This window comes from Calonectris borealis, chromosome 10 (assembly GCF_964195595.1).
Source record: "Calonectris borealis chromosome 10, bCalBor7.hap1.2, whole genome shotgun sequence".
NCBI lineage: Eukaryota > Metazoa > Chordata > Aves > Procellariiformes > Procellariidae > Calonectris > Calonectris borealis.
Window position 1 is genome coordinate 3,897,950 of NC_134321.1, and position 18,237 is coordinate 3,916,186.

At 42.2% G+C, this 18,237-nt stretch overlaps 1 protein-coding gene across 1 annotated transcript in view; it reads right to left on the reverse strand.

The window, feature by feature from the left end:
• Positions 1 to 18,237, reverse strand: part of CHL1 (cell adhesion molecule L1 like) — a 107,912-nt gene that overhangs the window by 26,311 nt on the left and 63,364 nt on the right. The window contains exons 6-13 of the mRNA XM_075158607.1: positions 17,394 to 17,516; positions 16,112 to 16,282; positions 12,175 to 12,295; positions 8,943 to 9,127; positions 2,793 to 2,924; positions 2,033 to 2,170; positions 1,241 to 1,352; positions 376 to 542 (exon numbers count right to left, since the gene is read on the reverse strand). Coding sequence (XP_075014708.1) covers positions 376 to 542; positions 1,241 to 1,352; positions 2,033 to 2,170; positions 2,793 to 2,924; positions 8,943 to 9,127; positions 12,175 to 12,295; positions 16,112 to 16,282; positions 17,394 to 17,516 — 1,149 coding nt within the window. The remainder of the gene's footprint in view (positions 1 to 375; positions 543 to 1,240; positions 1,353 to 2,032; positions 2,171 to 2,792; positions 2,925 to 8,942; positions 9,128 to 12,174; positions 12,296 to 16,111; positions 16,283 to 17,393; positions 17,517 to 18,237) is intronic.

The window sequence follows — 18,237 nt, forward strand, 5'->3', positions numbered from 1 at the left end:
AGCACAGGGAGGGCTCTGGGCTCCTGAGGGTCAGCCAAGAACCTGCTCTGAGTGTAACAGGGCTGATGGCAAACAGGAGGGAAAATCCTTTCAAGATAATAAAGTTAACAGATTTGGGAAGTAAACGACAGTTTTTGGTGGCTTATGCAGCTTCTTGAAGTGTCAAGAAGAAAGTAAACACCATGTATGAGCATGGAGAAATCACACAGAAAAATGGAGACAATTTCAGGTCTTATTATACAGAGAATTTGTAGTGTCACAGAATAAATCTGTATCTTGGACTGAGTATTTACTAATTACTTATTTACTGAAAATTTGTAAATATAAAACCTTAGCAGATGTCAAAGGTCTTTTTATTCGTAAGTGAGACATTACCTCTTATATCCAGATTAGCAGTGATTGCTCTTTTTCCAACAGAGTTTGCAGCCCAGCAAGCGTATGATCCTGAGTCTTCTTTCTTTGTTTCTTTGATCTCTAGGGTGCCATTCTTATTTAACTCATAGCGTAATGTTGAAAGTGGCTCTATGCTGTCATCCTTAGTCCTAAAGAGGATAATAATAGTTATGGGTTATTTCTAGGGCTGCAGGAACTGTTATTTCATGCAGATATTGCAGGGGACACAGGAATTTTGGGAGCTGGTCTCAGCTCTGCCACTGAACAATCAAATCAAGATCAGCAAGTCACTTTACCCATGTGCAGCAAATCATAAAGGGACATAAGCTTCCTGCAAACCAAAAATACACTGACAGCGTCTATCAAGGTCTTTAAACTAGTCTGGCTGAGTCTTTAATCTATAGCTGTCATCTCCAATTTTATTGCACCTGTCAAGTGTTATGACAATCCTGTGATTTCCAACTGTATGGAACCATTTCCAGGTAAATATGCTCTGTAAGTCATCGCGTTTCCACCTCAATAATGTGTCCAAACTTAAAAAGTTGCCAACATTAAACTAAAGCTGATGAAGCTGTAGCAGGATTTGGCTATATACAGCATGGCTTGGTTTAATGAATATCCCAGCACTTGTCTCACACAGGTGTTGAGGACTTTCATTAACCTTTTTTTATAAACCAGTTCTTCAGGGTTCTTGAAAGTGCATTTAAACACAGAATACTTACATTACATACAATTTTGTTATAAGTTTCTAATTTTACTTCCGTAGAAATAATTAGCACATTTTTCAATGTTTGGGGAGCTTATATGAACTTGTTTCACTTGAAAACGTCAGTTCTCAGTGGCTTACCATCTAATATCTGCTGCAGGCGAGGCAAAAATTTCACAGTGCAGGAAAGCACTATAACCCACAACTGTGGCATAGTTTTCACCATCTGAGGTCAATATTAATGGAGCAATATCTGCAGAAGAGAATGCAAAATGAGCAGCACTGCATTTCAGAACTGGGAATATAAATACTGTCCCTGCATCATCCCTTTTCCCAGCAAAGGTCAAAGGCTTAGCCACGTAATGGGAATTTCACTGCCTTTTGGAACCAGTTGCACAGAGCACCTGAGCTCCCATAAGCTTCACTGACAAAGATAACAGTGGTTGACTGCTGGACATGTCAGAACGTGAAACATCAACGTGCTCCAGGAGAGAAAACAGACCCAGTTCTGCTTCCTCTAGAGACCTCTTTTATTAAACAAATTTCCACCACCCTTTCTTCAAAGAACAGGCTGAGCATCACAACTGAAATTAAAGATTAACAATACACTTAATAATTCAAAAACAGAGTTGTGGTCACAATTCAGCCCCCAGTGGTTTTAGTACATTTGAATTCAGAAGGTTTTCAGCCCAACCACAACCACAATTTTAAAATAAAGAATATATCAAAGCTCATGAGCACTTATGCTAAGCATATAACATTGCCCATGATACGGCTTGTTGCATTAGCTTGGACAACGTATTTCTTAAAGCCTGGGGCCAACGCGAAAGAACAACGACACGGTTACAATCCCCAAGCTGTTGTGAAGCTTCAGTCAGCAGAATGGGACACTTCAGTTAGATCTTGAACAGGAAAGGCTGGGAGGGTACTCACTGAGAACGTTCACGTTGGCGTTAGCAAGGATGGTGCCGTGCTTGTTGCTGGCCTCGCACTGGTACACAGCACTGTCCTGAAGCTGCAGGTTGGTAAGGCTGACCTCTCTGGCAGAGATTCTCCCTCTGAAGGTCCTACCTGGAAAGACCCAGACTACATCAGGAGATGGAGAAAACACCACGACTGTGGAGTTCACAGTCTCTCCTCACTGCTTGAAAGCCAAAGGCGAAGCACATCTTCAGGATCAAATCAGGACCTTGCTCAACAGCTGGAGAGCAAGTTGCAGAGCACTGCCTTTGCCAGCAGTCCCGTGGCCTAAAGAAAGTGCTCTGGAGCACCAATTTCCAGCAAAATCCCCACAGAGACTTTTTTAAATGGTGGTAATAATACCGCTACACCAGGGCGCAGGGCCTGGGCTCCCCAGCCACACGGCCACTGCGCTTATTCAGCAGCACAAAGAAAAACCAGGAGCCCTCAATGAACATAAACTATCCCAGATCCCCAAAAGATGGGAGTGTTACAGCTAAGACGGAGGCAGTAACTCAGGGGTACCACCACTCCACAGCCCTGCAGCTTTCACCCCTGCTCTGTTCAAGATCACATTTAAACATTAGCTTAAGTAAATAAATATTAACCCTGTCTAAATAGATGTCAGTCATCACTCAGTGCGTCAGGACCTGCGTGTTCCCTCTAACTGGGCGCAACACAGGTTCATCCCACCCAACCACCACCTAAAGGAGGACGCTGGACCTTCACTTACTATCGACGGGCATCCCGTTAAGTTTCCACTGAATGGTTGGCTCTGGGTTGCCAATAGCTTCGCACAGCAGCACGAGGTTTGTTCCTACGCTGTAAACACCACCTTCGGGCTCCTTTATCCACCGAGGAGGCTCTGTAAAGAGGGGACATAGCAGGTATCAGGTGCAGAGCGAGACAAGTCTAACTCTGCTATTGCTATGGTCCTCCAGGAGATGGCAAACGCTGCCGACAGTTCCCGGCCAGCTCCCAGCAGCCTATTGTGCAGCTGTATTGTATTTCTTGCAAACTAATGTTACAAAAGGTAAAATTAGCATCAGCACACATCCATTCCTGTCCTTCAGACTTTGTGAAATGTGAGTGTCAGGGAGAGAGTGTAGGGAATAGGCAGTGTTTGTCCAAGTGGAAAACAAATGCAAATGGGAGGCGAGAGGCTGGGGAAGGAGGTAAACCTGAAGGGGTCGGCATTTTCCCAAGGACCCTCAGACATGAGACTGCGGTCTGTGAAATGAAGTGAGACTATTTCAGCAACTCAAACAAGATGCAAATATCCATCCAGCTCAAATCCCCCTCACTAGGCACAAGCAAGCGGCTTCCACCGACTTGCCTTGGAGGGCAGAGTACGGTGGTGCAGCGGAGCTCCATGACAGATGCAGCACCTCCATCTGCTCATCTACGTGTGCTGAGGAAATGCACTGTGATTTTCAATATTCTGGTTTCCCATCATGTCTTCAGATGAGAGGCTGATCCGTAACATACTTAGGAACGACGAAACATTCACCACTGGGGATGAGAGAACCATCATCCTGAGGAGCAGCCCAGAAAGGTTGCCCACAGGGTGGTGGTAGAGGAGCAGCAGTGAGCTGCTGCATTCCCTGCGCTCTCCTCTTTCCCAGCACTGCCAGCTAAACTGGGGTAGCTCTGGGGAAACCCTCTCCTCTGCAGAGCAGCCCTTGAGCATCAGGTACCCATACCTCATTGGAAAAACACAACCATAAAGGAGGGAAGGGAACTGAGGGGGGGGAAAAAGCATTTATCTGATGAATGCTTTGCTCCCTACAGACTGAATGCAGGTCCCTGAGCCTGCCTACCCTTCAGTCGGCAGCCTCAATCAAAAACACAGATTGAATTCATCATTATCTCTCCCTGAGAAGCAGCAAACTTCCAAATTTTAATTCCAGACCCGACACTACCTCTTCTGCATGTGCTGGGCAGATCACTGGGCCTCTTTCCCTATTTGAAAAAGATGAGCTAATGTATGGGAAACATGAGGATTCATTAGTTAATGCTCATAAAACGCTTTGAAAATTAACAGAGCTGTTGCCTGGTAATACATCTCCAGATGTTATCAGTGTGATATGCTAAAACAAAGCATCATTGCTTATATTCACACAGATATATTAAAAAACTACCCCTGAAGTGTGATACACAAGACCTACACACAATCCACCATTTCCACAGTAGAGCACCCCTGAAGAGACATCATTAAGCAACATCTAAAGACTGAAGTAAAATTCAAGACACTGAAGCTTATCTAAAATTATAACATTTTCACGTTTCCTTCATACGGTACAGATCTCTTCTACCACCTTCCTCGTGCAGTGCTGGTTGCCCTCCCATAGCGCAGCGTGTGACGTGACCATACTTGTTATGCGTCCTTGTATTTGGATCCAGGAAAAAACTCTGCAAGCAGCAGAACATTTTGGTTTTGCAGATCTTTTTCCTTCTCTCTCATATACATTATGCTTTCATCAGGAGAAGACAGGTCAAAGGCATGGAAGTGAAAATGTTTGTAACAGTCCTGATTAATTTGTGGGGTTTTTTTCCCTCTGTACTTGAGACAGGATATTTCCTTGTTTTGGAGGAGGTGAGACACTAAGCACAGACTGAATACAAACCACGCGATGGATCCCTTCCTATTTTCACCTGTGCGTACACTCTGGAAGTGAGCTGCAGATATATTATGCCGCTGCTTTCCTTTCTCAGCATGGGAATAGCTGTGGTTGCCCCAAGAAAGTGATGCAGCTGCAAAGCCATAGGCAACGAGATTTTGCCAAGTATGAAATGTAATTTCACAGCAAGGCTGAAGAACCTCTTTTCCGTGTGGCAGATATGCTATACTACTTATAAATATATAAAACATAAGAATAACAAAATCGACACATATTTTTTAGCAACTACAAAAAACAGTGGTTGGATAGTCAAATAGTTAATCTGTGAGAGCAATACAGTTTGGCAAATAGTTCATTGCATAAAATATCCTTCTTGGTAAGAGTTATAAATGTGGGGCTCCTGACTAAGAGATTTATGTCTTTATGGGAATATAATGACAGGTCCAAAAATAGAAGGGATCTAAAATGGGCACCTAGTCCATCCTTCTGCTACGGAGCAGGATCATCGACACCTGAAACACCCCCGATGGATCCAAACCCTCACCACAGCCCCCCACGCTGTCTATGGCAGCTCTACACTTTTCCCCACGACTTGAACAAATTTTTAACATCTAATCAACTTCTGCCTTGCTGCAATTTAAGTCTATTGTATCTTACACTATCCCCAGGGAACTTTGTGAAGAAACTTTGGCTCATCTGAAGGCTGTTACGCATTCCCCAGATTCATTCTTTCCTAAATTAAACATATCTATCATTTTTTTCTCAAATGCCATGTTTTTGAGCTCTGTGACTACCCTTGCTGCTCTCTCCTGAACTGTCTTGAGTTAGCCCCCCCTTGATGAAGTGCACGATATAAAACTGGTTACGTTACGTGAGGCCTTACCAGTTCTCAGTAGTCTCTTTTACAACAACACTTTTCTTTATTCTTTCCAGGATGATTTTTGCTTTTTCTGCAAGACTAATATTTCCAAGTTGTGTTCAGCTTGCGATCCAGTATATCCTCCAGCCTAGTCTAACCAGACATTTTCCATCCTGTGCCTATGAAGCCAATTAGTGCTGCCTGATGAGAATTGCTTTGCACTTGTGCTCACCGAAGCCCATCCTTTTTATTCCAGACCATTTTTCCAATTTGTCAAGATCATTTCAAATTCTCCTCACGTCTTCCCAACGGCTGGCAATCCATCCCACTTTGGGGGCATCAGCAGCAGCTTCAGCTGCAGTTACCACCTTGGGGTCTGCATCCCCGTTGAAGCAGCTTTCCAGTGAAAACTGGAAACAGAACTACAGTTTGAGCCTGATGAAAACAGCCAGCCATGCTTCTGCCTCACATTAGTTTCAACTGTTTTATTTTTCTCTAGCTGAGTAATGAAAGTATTACGAGACTCAACTGCAAATGCCTTTAGCTATTATATCATTACTATAATTAATCATTATATTGTAATAATTATTTCTATTAAACACAGTCTAGGAGCCTCAGCCAAGATCAAGGTACCATGAGATCAGGCACTGTGATAGTGACAAGATTTTGAGGTTATGTGTACATTTTATATTGGGTCTGAGGGATTATACACAACAACCAAGTAAACAAACATCTGAAGTCAAGACAATTTGTGTGCTTGCTTCGCTTTTTTTTTTTTTAATAATTCTCTCTAATTCTAATAATAACAATGGGGGTTTTGTGCCTGTTCCAATGTTCCAGGCTACATCTTTCCTTGCAAAGAGAGATTAAAATGCTCAAACAGTCAAGCAATTTGCTAGCTGAATATTTTCATATGCTTGGTAATAATTGCCTGAATCTTTGCCCTCAGACTACTGTAGGATTAGTAAGTGGGCTGCACGCAAATATCATTAATTAGGACTGTTATTTAGAAGGCTGGGGTATTGGTTTGAGATCCTCAAATACCAGAAAGAAGAACAGAAAATGTAACATAGTGCAGAAAACAGTAGCAAAATCCTGATTAAGACACCAGCACTACATTGAGAATGGTTGGCAGTTAATAACTGAGATAATTTTTCTTCCATGTTTAATTTTCTTCTCCCTGCATGCATCCTTTGAGAAGAGCCTGTCAGGTGCGAGGGTGCCCTACGTCAGCATAACCTCCCTGAAACCAACTGAAATGAATGCTTTCTTCCACCAACTCAAGATCTGCCCTTGAGTGTGCACACAGGAGTTGCTGCAAGAATGATGAACATGCCCATTTCTGATTAATGGTAGTGACATTTTCTGGTTAGAAATTTGAGAAGACGACAGCATTTGGCTCAATTTTACCTTGATACCCTGCATGTGAGGTGACTCCTAATAGGAAGAATTCCTGCTAGTGACAGCAGCCAACATTAGTTACATATACAGAAAACGAATTTAATAGCAATTGCATTTTTTACATTGCAATGGCTAGAGTGGGGTTCTTTCTATCTTTCTTTTTTCTTTTTTTTTTTTTAAAATACTTGTTTGTTAATGAGCAGGAACAACCATTTGCCGGAAAGCTTTCCTCCCTCTAGAGACTGGGGGAGAAGGGGGTCAATATTCTGAACTGCTTAATTAATGTTAATTCTCTGGTATTTTAGTTTTTGCAGCTCCTGCAATTTCTTTGAAGGATTCAATTTTTACAGCCGAGAAAATCATAGCCAGATTGTTAAAATATTCATCTACAGCAGAGATGCTCCAAACCATCTGGAATGATTTCTAGGAGTCAGCACTTCCCCTCCATCGCAGCTGAAAACTTGCCATGCCCTGGTATCCACCTCTGCCACACTTCCAGGAAGGGAAAGACGACTGTACGACACGAGGTTGTGTCAAGCGAATGGGGATGATGCGTCACATTCCTCACAAGGCTTTTCCTTGGCTGACAAGTAAATACCGAGCAGGTAGCTGAACGTGCCTTTCCTCCCGTCAGGACTCCTTGCGACCACGGAGCGAGAAGAAGCACAGATTAAAATGAAGCAGTTGGTAGACTGTGACAGTTTAATACCGCCTGTGATTTTTTTTTTTTAGAGGAGAGACTGGAGCATTTTTCATCAGTAAGAGAAAATGTTCTCAGCACATTTTTCAGCTGTGCTTCAGGATTCTCATTTTGTAGCTATTTATGGGCAGCATTGCTGAAAGAGTTGCAGTGGCAGTGATACTTCTGCTTGTCTGTGCTGAGTCTCATTGCAGCTCTGCTTTGCTCCTGGAAAAGCGCTTCTGCACCTGCCTCGTGTGAAGTGCTCACACCTTCAGGGTTTGGGGCGTAGGAGAAGGCAGAAAGGAGGATGGAGGGAGAGCAGGCGCCGTGCGCCTCTAGCTGCACTCTGCGAGATGCCTGTTATGAAGGTATCTTGGCTGGCTTCATTAACCTGCCTTCTTTTAGCAGCAACACAAATAAATGATGACCAAAGGGATGCACAAACGTACCAGGTTCTCCGATTTGCTAGCCCAGCACAAGCACCCAGCACTCAGCCTGCTCAGCCACCAGACCCGTGTACGCTCACGCACAGGGATGCACCACCCTACGCACAAGGGTGTAACCCTAAGACTGTTTGTGAGTGCTGCTAATATAGTATTGGTCATCCTTCCACGCACGCAGGCCAGGGTGGGAACGGGCCTTGGATACTCAGTGGGATGACAAAAAGGGTCATATTTCAATTTTTTTTAACTGTTAAAAATTAGTAGGAAGTTTTTTTTTTTACTTTGTTTCATAAGTTTTTATGATACTTTGCAGGGGCTATAGAAACCACTCTTAGCTCAGGTTATCCCTACACAAAAATGATAACAAGGGAGCACATGAAGGAGGGGAAGAGAAGGGTGGTACCATGTTTGCTCACTGCATTTTTACAATCCTCCCTAGGCATTCACTTTTGGCGGAAGCCAAAGAAAAGCAATTGAGCTAAATGCACCTCTGCTCTGGCCCAGTATAGCCATTTTCACATTCTTTAAGAGCAAGTAGAATAATTAGATTTTTTTGGCCTGACATTCAGATTAATACAAGACGTTTCATCAATATCTCTGCTTGACTAACTCACATCTTTAGAGTGTTAGATCTGCTCATGTATTTGTTCTCCTGTTCACCACTTTGTAGAGCCTTCATGGTTCAGGAAAAAAAAAAAAAGGTGCTACTTTCTGCAAGCTTCCCAAAACTATAAGGCGGGTCCTTGGCTAGCATAAATTGATAGAGTTGGTTGAATTTATGCATTACACCGAGTGATCTTAGCAAAGGTCCTTATTCACTTCCCTTTGACCACCTCCCTGTTCAAAATCAATAAGCTTAGTAAAGTGTACTCAGCACCTTCCACGTGAACATGGAACTCGTGCTTCGTTCTCCCCATGGGGTTGCTTGCCGTGCACTGGTATGTTCCTTCATCAGCCGCAGTCACTTGGTCTATCTTCAATATCTTCCCAAAATTTTCTGTTTCTGGTTCGACCCTGGGCAAGTTTCCAGTGACCTTGACCCAGCTTAGATGAGGAGTTGGGCTAACAGGGGAAAAAAAAAAAAAAAAAAAAAGGTTTTGAGTTGAATACTAGGCTGCTGTAATGCTTCATGTTAGCAGAGCTGCTGGGCTTCATGCATGTGGTTTGCAAAGTGAAGTTTTCAGAGTCTTTTGAGCCTTTTTAAAATACTGGGGCTGTACTGAGGGTTATACTATAGACTACAACCGGTCTACACTGCTTCTTGATTTGAAGGGCCCCTATGAATAGGTTCTTCACAGCCAACACCAGGCCATGGCATGAGGCTGCATTCCTTGTATTGGCATGGACTGTGGGAGAGGGAACGGAGCTCTTCTGTCCTACTCCAAAAGGGCACTTGAGGACAGACAAGGAGATAAAGACTTCATTACAGTGACTTCACTCGGTGCCCTGCCTGGTTAGAAAGGTGGCCAGCCATTGGAGATGGCTGAAAATGCTCCTTACATTTTTAGAAAGCAAATGGCAGTGACACAGAAATTCGGGACAGACTGTTGTCTGCACATTCCCAGCTGGGCTTTGCGACCCCGACACCGTACACGACGCACATACACAGTGTCGTATCTGCTTACTCTTGTGTCCATCTGTTATTGTGGCAAAATGCCCGGGCACAAGCTACTCAAAGCCCCATGTACCAAGAAATTACGGTTTTCCATGAGCAGTGAGCACAACCGTGCAAATATCCTATTATTTCCTGCAAAAGTCCTTGTCCCGCTCTGGTACCAAAGTCAGGCACTGTGTTGCCGTGGTGTTGTATCGGGGCAATGCCCTCCTGACACTGTCATTTCTCAGAATATAAGTCTTCCAAAATGACAGATTGGAAATGTACTTAATTCCTTATTTTGCAGTTGGCTGCCCCTGATCTTAGTTACTTAAAATCTGGCTCAGTCTATCTGTTTCCGTGGTTTGTGGACATTTGGTGGGATACATTGGCAGAGACATAGGCAAAGCTGATCATTTTCTGCTGAAAATGGGAATTTTAACAAATAAAAATATTGTTTTATTTTGGTCTAGATGTTGCATTTTTGAAGGGCTTAAGTGAAAAATGTTTGTTTGGCGATCAAAGTACTTTGTCTTCTTTCAAAAGTGACTACTTTAAAATAAACCCTTTTTGTTTGGAAAATAATTTAAACAAAAGTTTCTTGGAAAATTTTGAGTGAAACAAAAATATTTCTTTTTTTTTTTATTTTTTTGCAAATAAAGTGTCCTTTTTGACGTTCTCTTCTTGTACACGATACTAATACTTGCACATGAAAATTCATATTTGTGTATTTCCAAGATGATTTGCCTATTAAGTACGTTGAAAACACCATAAACCCATAGCTGTGGACTTGTGGAGGTTTGTGCGCCTGCGAAGTAGCTGGATGGGTAGTGAATTAAACAAGGAAGTGTTGCAACAGGGAACTAAAACTCACTGCCGATACTTGGAGTGAATCCAGTAGAGACAAGTAACTCACCTTCTCTCAGAAATGGCAACCAACTGCAGAGGCATAATCTTGCCAGCTCAGATGAGCAATGCCCTTTTTTCAAGCCCACACGGAAAAACAAAATACCCTAAACATGTTTGTTCAGGCAGATAAATATCCTGATTTTGGAATTTTATAGAGGGGATATAATTGCACAGCCTTTAATATGAATTATCTATCTGCTAACCACAGTCTGCGTTCATAGACCTGCAGCTCTACCAGACAGCATGAGCAGACGATGATTTAAGTCTCTATTCAACAAAAAGCTCTATCACAACTAAACCAGAAGTGACTGTGTTTTCATTGTGGGTTTAGTGGTTGAAGAGATTTTCGCTTTACCTATTTCTCTGATGGCAACTCCTCTGGGGCAGACCATTGCATCTACAAGCACACAGTAAAAATTGGGAAACTGGACTGAGAGCAAAGTGGAGCTTATCTCTGTCTGAGTTACTGCAGCAGGAACAAGGTCTGAGAGAGGTATTCACAGCTTCATGATGAGGACTGCACTTAACATTTATGTAGCCATTCCCTTTCCTTACTTACCCTTATTTTATCCTGTGTTATTTGTAATAAGGAACAAAATTGTCCTGATTTCCCATCACATACTATCTACTTTAACCCTTCCATATATTATTACAGTGAGCATCTCCTCATATTCTGCTAGGCTGACTACAGCCAGATCCATGACCAGAGCTTGAGTAGCACTCCAAGGTAAATGCTAATAGCAATAACAAGCTCAAGACATCCGTGCAGCCCAAAGCACCAGAAGCACGCACAGGAATGGACCCAAGTAGGAAACATGGGACTGGAACCAAATTTGAAATTAGCCCATTACTGTTAGTTTTAGCAGGATCAAACCAATATGACTGACTCCAGTTCACTGTATTTTTGCATAGTTGTGGACTTTGTTCCTCGGCATACTGTCATGAGAAAATCATGGAAGGAACATCCTTTGTATGGAAATTCTGGATGCTGGCGAACGGACCACAGAAAGTGGCCAGGTTCACATGCGCTCCCGAGCCAGCATCTCCTCTGGGCTAGGCAGACCATCGGTTTCACTCAATGGGGCATTTGCTTAATGGATGTCTTGTCTGACATCACTCAAGAACTTTGCTTTTAAAAACCTGAGATCTGACACCTGGAAAAATGCTGAATAATTTTTGAGCATTGAACCAAAACTGAATTCACAAAACTAGAAAAGAAACAGGTTGTGAGCCAAACCACAGAAGCTGAATTCTGATGTTACTTAGTTTCTCAACATCTCAAAGGTAGTACTCCTGAAAAAAGTTCCATAATAGTTTTTTTTAATATAACAGTAAAAAAAAAAATCAATACTTACCACGATATGATTTTAGTTACTTATTTATAGGCTACAGCAATAACAAATACATGAATGTTGCATGCTAGCTCTGGGCTGCTTTACAAGGAGTATGCATACTTTAGAAAAACTCTGCATTGAGGTTAAATTTAAAGTTGTTTGGGCAGGTAGGTATATTCATTTGTAGTTGTATAATTTTTAATATAGCTTTTTCTTTCCTCAACCCTATTTCAAAAGTTGATTAAGTTTGTGCAGTATTGTGCATTACTCACAGCCCTTCAGCAATACATTCGAGTAGCAGGACACCTCCCTTGATGACAGTGACTGATGAGCTACTGCCAGCAGATTCAGGAGGGATCAGCAGTTTGGGTTTTCTTTCCTTGATAAAATTTGCTAAAAAATAAAATAAAATAAAAGTTAGATATGAAATCTTAGAGCCTTTGCTTATCCTTCAATAATGCCACAAACATTACTTCTGTCAGAAGGTTTCGGATGTCAATTTGTAAATTTTCTTTTTTATTTATACGGTTTGAGACTAATCCAGGACTCTCCTATTCCTCCTGATAACAGTCAGAAGATGGCTACAGTAGTAACAACAGGCAGCAGTACTGGTGAAGCCCCTTTTCCTACAGTTCCATGTCCTGCTGTCCAAGCACTGGCCCTTTCTATCATACACCTCAGCCAGTCTTGGTACACTGGTCTTCTCAATTGCTGATCTTCTGGTCCACACCATCTTTCTTAGCACCTTTCTTCTGCATTGACTCTCTGTCGTCTTTTAAATCTCAGACGAAAACCCATCTTTCCTGACCTGAATATCCCACAGAATTGTCCTTCATGCTACAATTATTAAATCCACAGTAATGGAGATACAATTTGTAAGGAAGACTGTTAAAATAATAAAACAAGATTGACCTGCATTTGATTTCAACAGACCATTTGTTCCAGCCTGCCAAACAATGGTTTCATGATGAAATATGCATAGACTTAAATGGCTATCCAGTTATCACTATAATAACAATTAGCACAGTAATGAATATGTCCCCAAATGGTACTAGTTCTTCAAAAATAGTCAGTTACGGATGATTTGGTAAAAGACCCCATGTATCTCTCTGAACCATTTTCTACTTTTTTTTCCCTCCCCTTGCTTTGTATCTCTACAAATCTGTGTCACAAGCGCTCAGAGCTGCAGCAAAACACTTTGGTGCCTCTGGATACGCTCGCACGTCTCCATCTGCCCTCCACCTCCCGCTGCCAAAGGCAGGCAGTCCCCCTTCCCGAGCAGCGACACGAGTTCAGACCTCTCTCCGGGGGAAAAATCGGTTTTTGAGTGTCTGTCACTCTGCACAAGCCCTGCTTGTTCCGCTCACCAGGCTTAGCCTCCGTGAGCCAAGGCTTGAGGACTGATCAGCGCTTTGAGCTATCTGTCCCGAAACACTCGAGGAGAACCCCCTTTTCAAAAACTTCAGTGCTCGTCCTGCAAAATGAGGTCTTTCAGGAGTTTAAAATTGGGCATTTCGAAAAACAGAGGCTCTCAGAAGCAATTTAACCAAATAAATCAGAGTCAAGAGCTACATACAAAACCCAAGACTATCATTTTTACATATTTTAAGCAAAATTAACTGGGTGGGGAATTGCAGGAGTAGCCGCTAGCTGCCTTCTGACTTCTCCGTATTGCCTGCATAAAGCTCAGCAGAATATTTGCAGGATATTGCTCTACAAAGAGGGGAACACAAAGCGAGGGAAGATGTGAGTCCCCAGGATGAGAAGTGCTTGTTGCAGAGCTTAGCTGAGGTGAGTATCAGACAGGGCAATATGCGGCCGGAGAGAACCACCTCCCATTTACCGCGAGGTATAGCTGTAGACGGGGACAGTGAACACAGAGCACCTGAAGCTCTGTAAATTCACACCTTAAGGTCACCCTGGAGTAATGCGGCCCCAGGGTGACCCTTCAGACATGAATTCACGGTTTCAAACCGTGGGTACCTAACGCCAGTGTCGTCTTAACTGCCAGAGGGAGATTCGGAGCATCCAGCTCTGGCTGCTGCTCTGAACTGATAACAAGAGAAACCCAGGACATCAGCCTCCTTACATCACATTATGAAATGTGAATGTTCTCTTCTCAGTAAGAAAACTGTCTCTTTGTTAAAAACCCTTCATATTTCTGTCAAAAAGTACAAGATGAGCAAATTGTACTCCATGGACCACTTAAATCCATCCCATCGCAATAAAAAGGCTTCTGTGATTTTTTTTTCTTTTTCCTGAGCAGCAGCTCACATTTCATCTCAGCTGGTAGATTCTCAGTTTAAAGGCTAAATAACAGATGCATTCAACTCACCCTTAGTAACTGCAGCATTAGGTGAGCCTGAGTCATTAGCATGCTTAACTGAAATAAATAAAAGTGACAACCAAACACAAACATGCATAGCTGATACAGAATCAAAAGAAACAATAAATCAATCAGAACAAAAACATGTCCCCCCCATTTCTGCCATGAAAGAAAGAAACAAAGAAAAATGTAAAGTAAAGCAACAGATGAACAACAAATTTCTGAAAATACAAAGAAAATTCTTCAAAGATATGTATCATTCTGCAAAATACTTCATGAGTGATGTAATCATCATTTCATCCTAGCTACTTAATATAATAAAAAAATCACTAAGCCCTAATTATCCACTGTAAAGAAATTTTATAAAATTTATCCAGTCTCTTTTTTCTTATTGCCTATGTTTTTCTGTATTTTTTTTTTTTTTAATACAGTCCCTCAACAGGGACTTTGCATGGAGAGGAGTGGGCAGTCTCCAGCTGAGTTTACAAAAACCTTTAAGTATCTGCCTCGCTTTTTTGCGAGTTTTTTGCGAGTTTTACTGAGTTTTACACCCAGTCTCGTGGCTTCGCCAGCAAGGTGCCCGCACTGAGGTGTTTTGCTGGGCCGCTGCCAAGGCTATCAGCGGCCCCACAATCAAACCCCATCTCATATTTCTGTAATCTGTGTGTGCATGTGTGTGGGACTGGACCCATTGGAAAAGCTACGGAGAGCAACATTTCATTCTGATATTTTTCTCATAATTATTATCCCAAGATATGGTTTAAGCAAGTATTAAGATATACAAACCCACTACTAATCCTTTATCTTTTTATCCCAACAAGAAAACTCTCAAAATCATATATTAAATATTAGGCTTCATTTTCATAAAGAAAAATCTCCTTGGCTTTCTGGGCTGCATAAGCCCGAAAGGTCAGAAGTATTAGTGAAACAGAAGACTGATATTAAGGGCACTGGCAGCCTCAGCGAGTGGTACCAGTGATAGCAGAAACTATTACAGCCAAAAGAGATTCAAGCAAAGCGGGATGGATCCCCAGCTGGTATAAGCTGCCTTAGTTCCACCGGCTTCTGTCAGGCTTTGCTGATCTAACGCAGCTGAGAGCGTGCCCTAGAAGGCTGCTTTTTTTTCACTTGGATATTTGTATTCTTTTCCTCTGTTTCTAACGCTGATACCTGTGCAAATACCTTGTATTCAGTGGCTTTACGCAGCTTGAATTAGCAGTTTGATACCGCAGTGGGTAGGTGTACACTGAGCATATGCACGCATATGACGATGGGACAGCAAACCCAACTCGCCCCAGTGAGACCCAGTGCAGGGGCAGTACCTGAAACCATCTTTTGTATAAGGCCCTCGGAGCCTACAGGAATGCAGAGATGTTTAAATAAATAAATAAATAAAATTTGATGATCCCTACTCAACATTTCATTAAGGAAATGGAAAACGCCTCGCGTGTCACTATTGATGCCCTAGGCAGCCAAGCACCCTCCTTCCCAACCACATTGCTGCCCCCAGACCAAACCAGGCCTGCGCCCAGGGAGGAGATGGCCACATAAAGTCCTCAAGACCCAGTGAAGTCCCATCCATCAGTGACCCGCTGGACTGGAAGAGAAGTGGATTTCCCTAATGCATCATTGGGTTTCACTGGGGGGGAGAACAGGAGGAAGAACGGGGCCCTTTTGGGGCTCTACAGCTGCAAAAAGCTTTTATCGGTTGAATTTAGCCCTTAGAGTAAGGTTAATAATGCAGGAATAAGCACAGTAACATGCATTTTCTTCAGAGAGAATCACATCAGAAACACAGGGCACACATCTGCATTCGCTGATGCCTGGGGAGTTAAAAAAGAAAAAACAATAGAAAACAAGAAACTACTCATCCTCAGACTTACAACGGGAAACCTTCAGCGTCATTGGCATTTTCTGTACAATCGTCCTCAGTCTTGGAAATGCTGCAAAGCAACAATAATCACTTCGACTGTCATTTTCCTCCACATTTGCAAAGTAGAGATCTCCCTTAAGGCTCATGGAGACCCTTTCATCTTGCGGAATGTGCTGCAAATCTAGAAAGAAAAAATAATTATGATATGGTAATGATACTGAGCTGTTTCACCAAGATGACTGCTAATGCTCTCCTGTCATACGTTTGCTTCCAGATAGAGAATATAACTTTGATGCGAAAGAGGCAGAAGGCCCAGCATAACCAATGGGTTATTGACCAATATTCAAGTTATGATTGCTAATTGATAATAAATATTTTATATATAATAATATATTTATATATAAAATATATGAAAAAATAATTGATAATGAAAAATTGATAATAATAAAATACTCAGTACAAAGTTCCTGCTCAGGTCAAAGGAAATTTCCAGCACCTCTCCCCGATACAAAGGCATGTAATGATGGTATGGAGGTCACCATTTACAGATGTCCCCCACGGCCAGTCTCCCAAGCACTTTGCTCTTCTGTAACCACAGGTTACAGCAGAGGAGTGTTAGATGAACTAAGGTTGCTGTACTGTCTCGTTGTTGATCCAGCCAAACGCAGGTCTGTGCTAAATATGTATGTCAGGAGTGGAGAGGCTGCCGTATAAGATCAGAGATTTAATCTGGCACCCTGTCTGTGCAAGTTCTTGGTCAACATCAGAAGCAAACCCTTCATCTCATAGTGGCAATCCAAGTTATTTTGCTTCCCAAGAGCCAGAAGTTCCTGCAGAACACAAATGCTGAAGAACAATGTGACAGAAAGCCACAAGGAACTAATTATACATACCTGTCAGATTTTTTTTTCTTAGTATCATAAATCAACCATTAGTTTATTAAAAGAGGAAAATAGTAACAATAGAAATAATATACCGACACATTTTATCCTCTCTACTGTAAATGCAGCAGCCCTCATTACTGGTAGATTCATTTACTGATATGCAAGCTTTCTGATATCTCATATTTAATAATATGTTGTGTCAATGCATTCTACAATTTAACGTTGTGTTATGTAAAAACACATCTCCATTCTCCATTTTTCAATTTTGTTTTTCAATATCCAGATCTTTTTCCTAAGCACTTGTTCAATTACCATTCCCATCAATTATGAATCTGTAATGAAACTGCTCTGTGGAAGACAAATGTTTTGATTCTCCTCACATGAATTGTGTAAAAATTGTTTACTTACCAATATTCATCCAATAGATATGCAAAGGCGGGATGCCTTTTGGGGGGTTACAGTGCAAAATCACAGAATCACCATGCTCCACATCAAGGGGCTCAATTTTTTCTTTTGGGAATTTTGGTACACCTGTACAAAACCAAAGAAGTTCCTCTTTTATTGTTACCTTCTGAAATTTTGCCCTTTGCTTCCCCCTTAACATAGTTCTTAATAAAATATTTACGTTAACATCGTCCTTGGCATCCTCTGCCTTTAGTCACTACTATTATTTACAAAGTGATACAGAGTAACAATGCTTTTTACTAAGAGTAAGAAATCTCTGCTAGCATTCTTCATTCATAAAGTGCACAGACTGTAGTATTGAAAGTCAGGCAACTGACTGGTGGTGTTGTCTGTGACGTCCATGAGCTTTTCTTAGGCTTTATTTTAACGCATTTATTTTCAAATGCTTTCCACAGTTCATTCATTTGTACTGTCTGGAAGGGACAGCTCAAAGCCACACAGAACCGAAGCCTGAGGCTAAGATGGGAGTAGAGGACCGTGCGCTGACGGGTCCCAGGCTGTCCCTGGGAGATCCGAAACCAGCCTGGGAGTGCAGTGTGTTCTCAAAGTCCTGGCTAAAAGGTGGTTCCCAAGAAGCCACTGCAAGTCAGTGCAGGTGAGGACAGACATCAGCTAGCTATTCCGCCTTGTGCCTGGAGCTGTCCCACATCTTATCCATCTCCAGAATCAGATGAAGCAGAAGTCTGGTTTAAAGACTGTATTGCCTCCTCATCCCCTCAGGTGTAAAACCTCTGCCTGCAGACCTGCAGACCTTCTCAGCAAGCTTGTCCTTTGGGATGCAGAGACA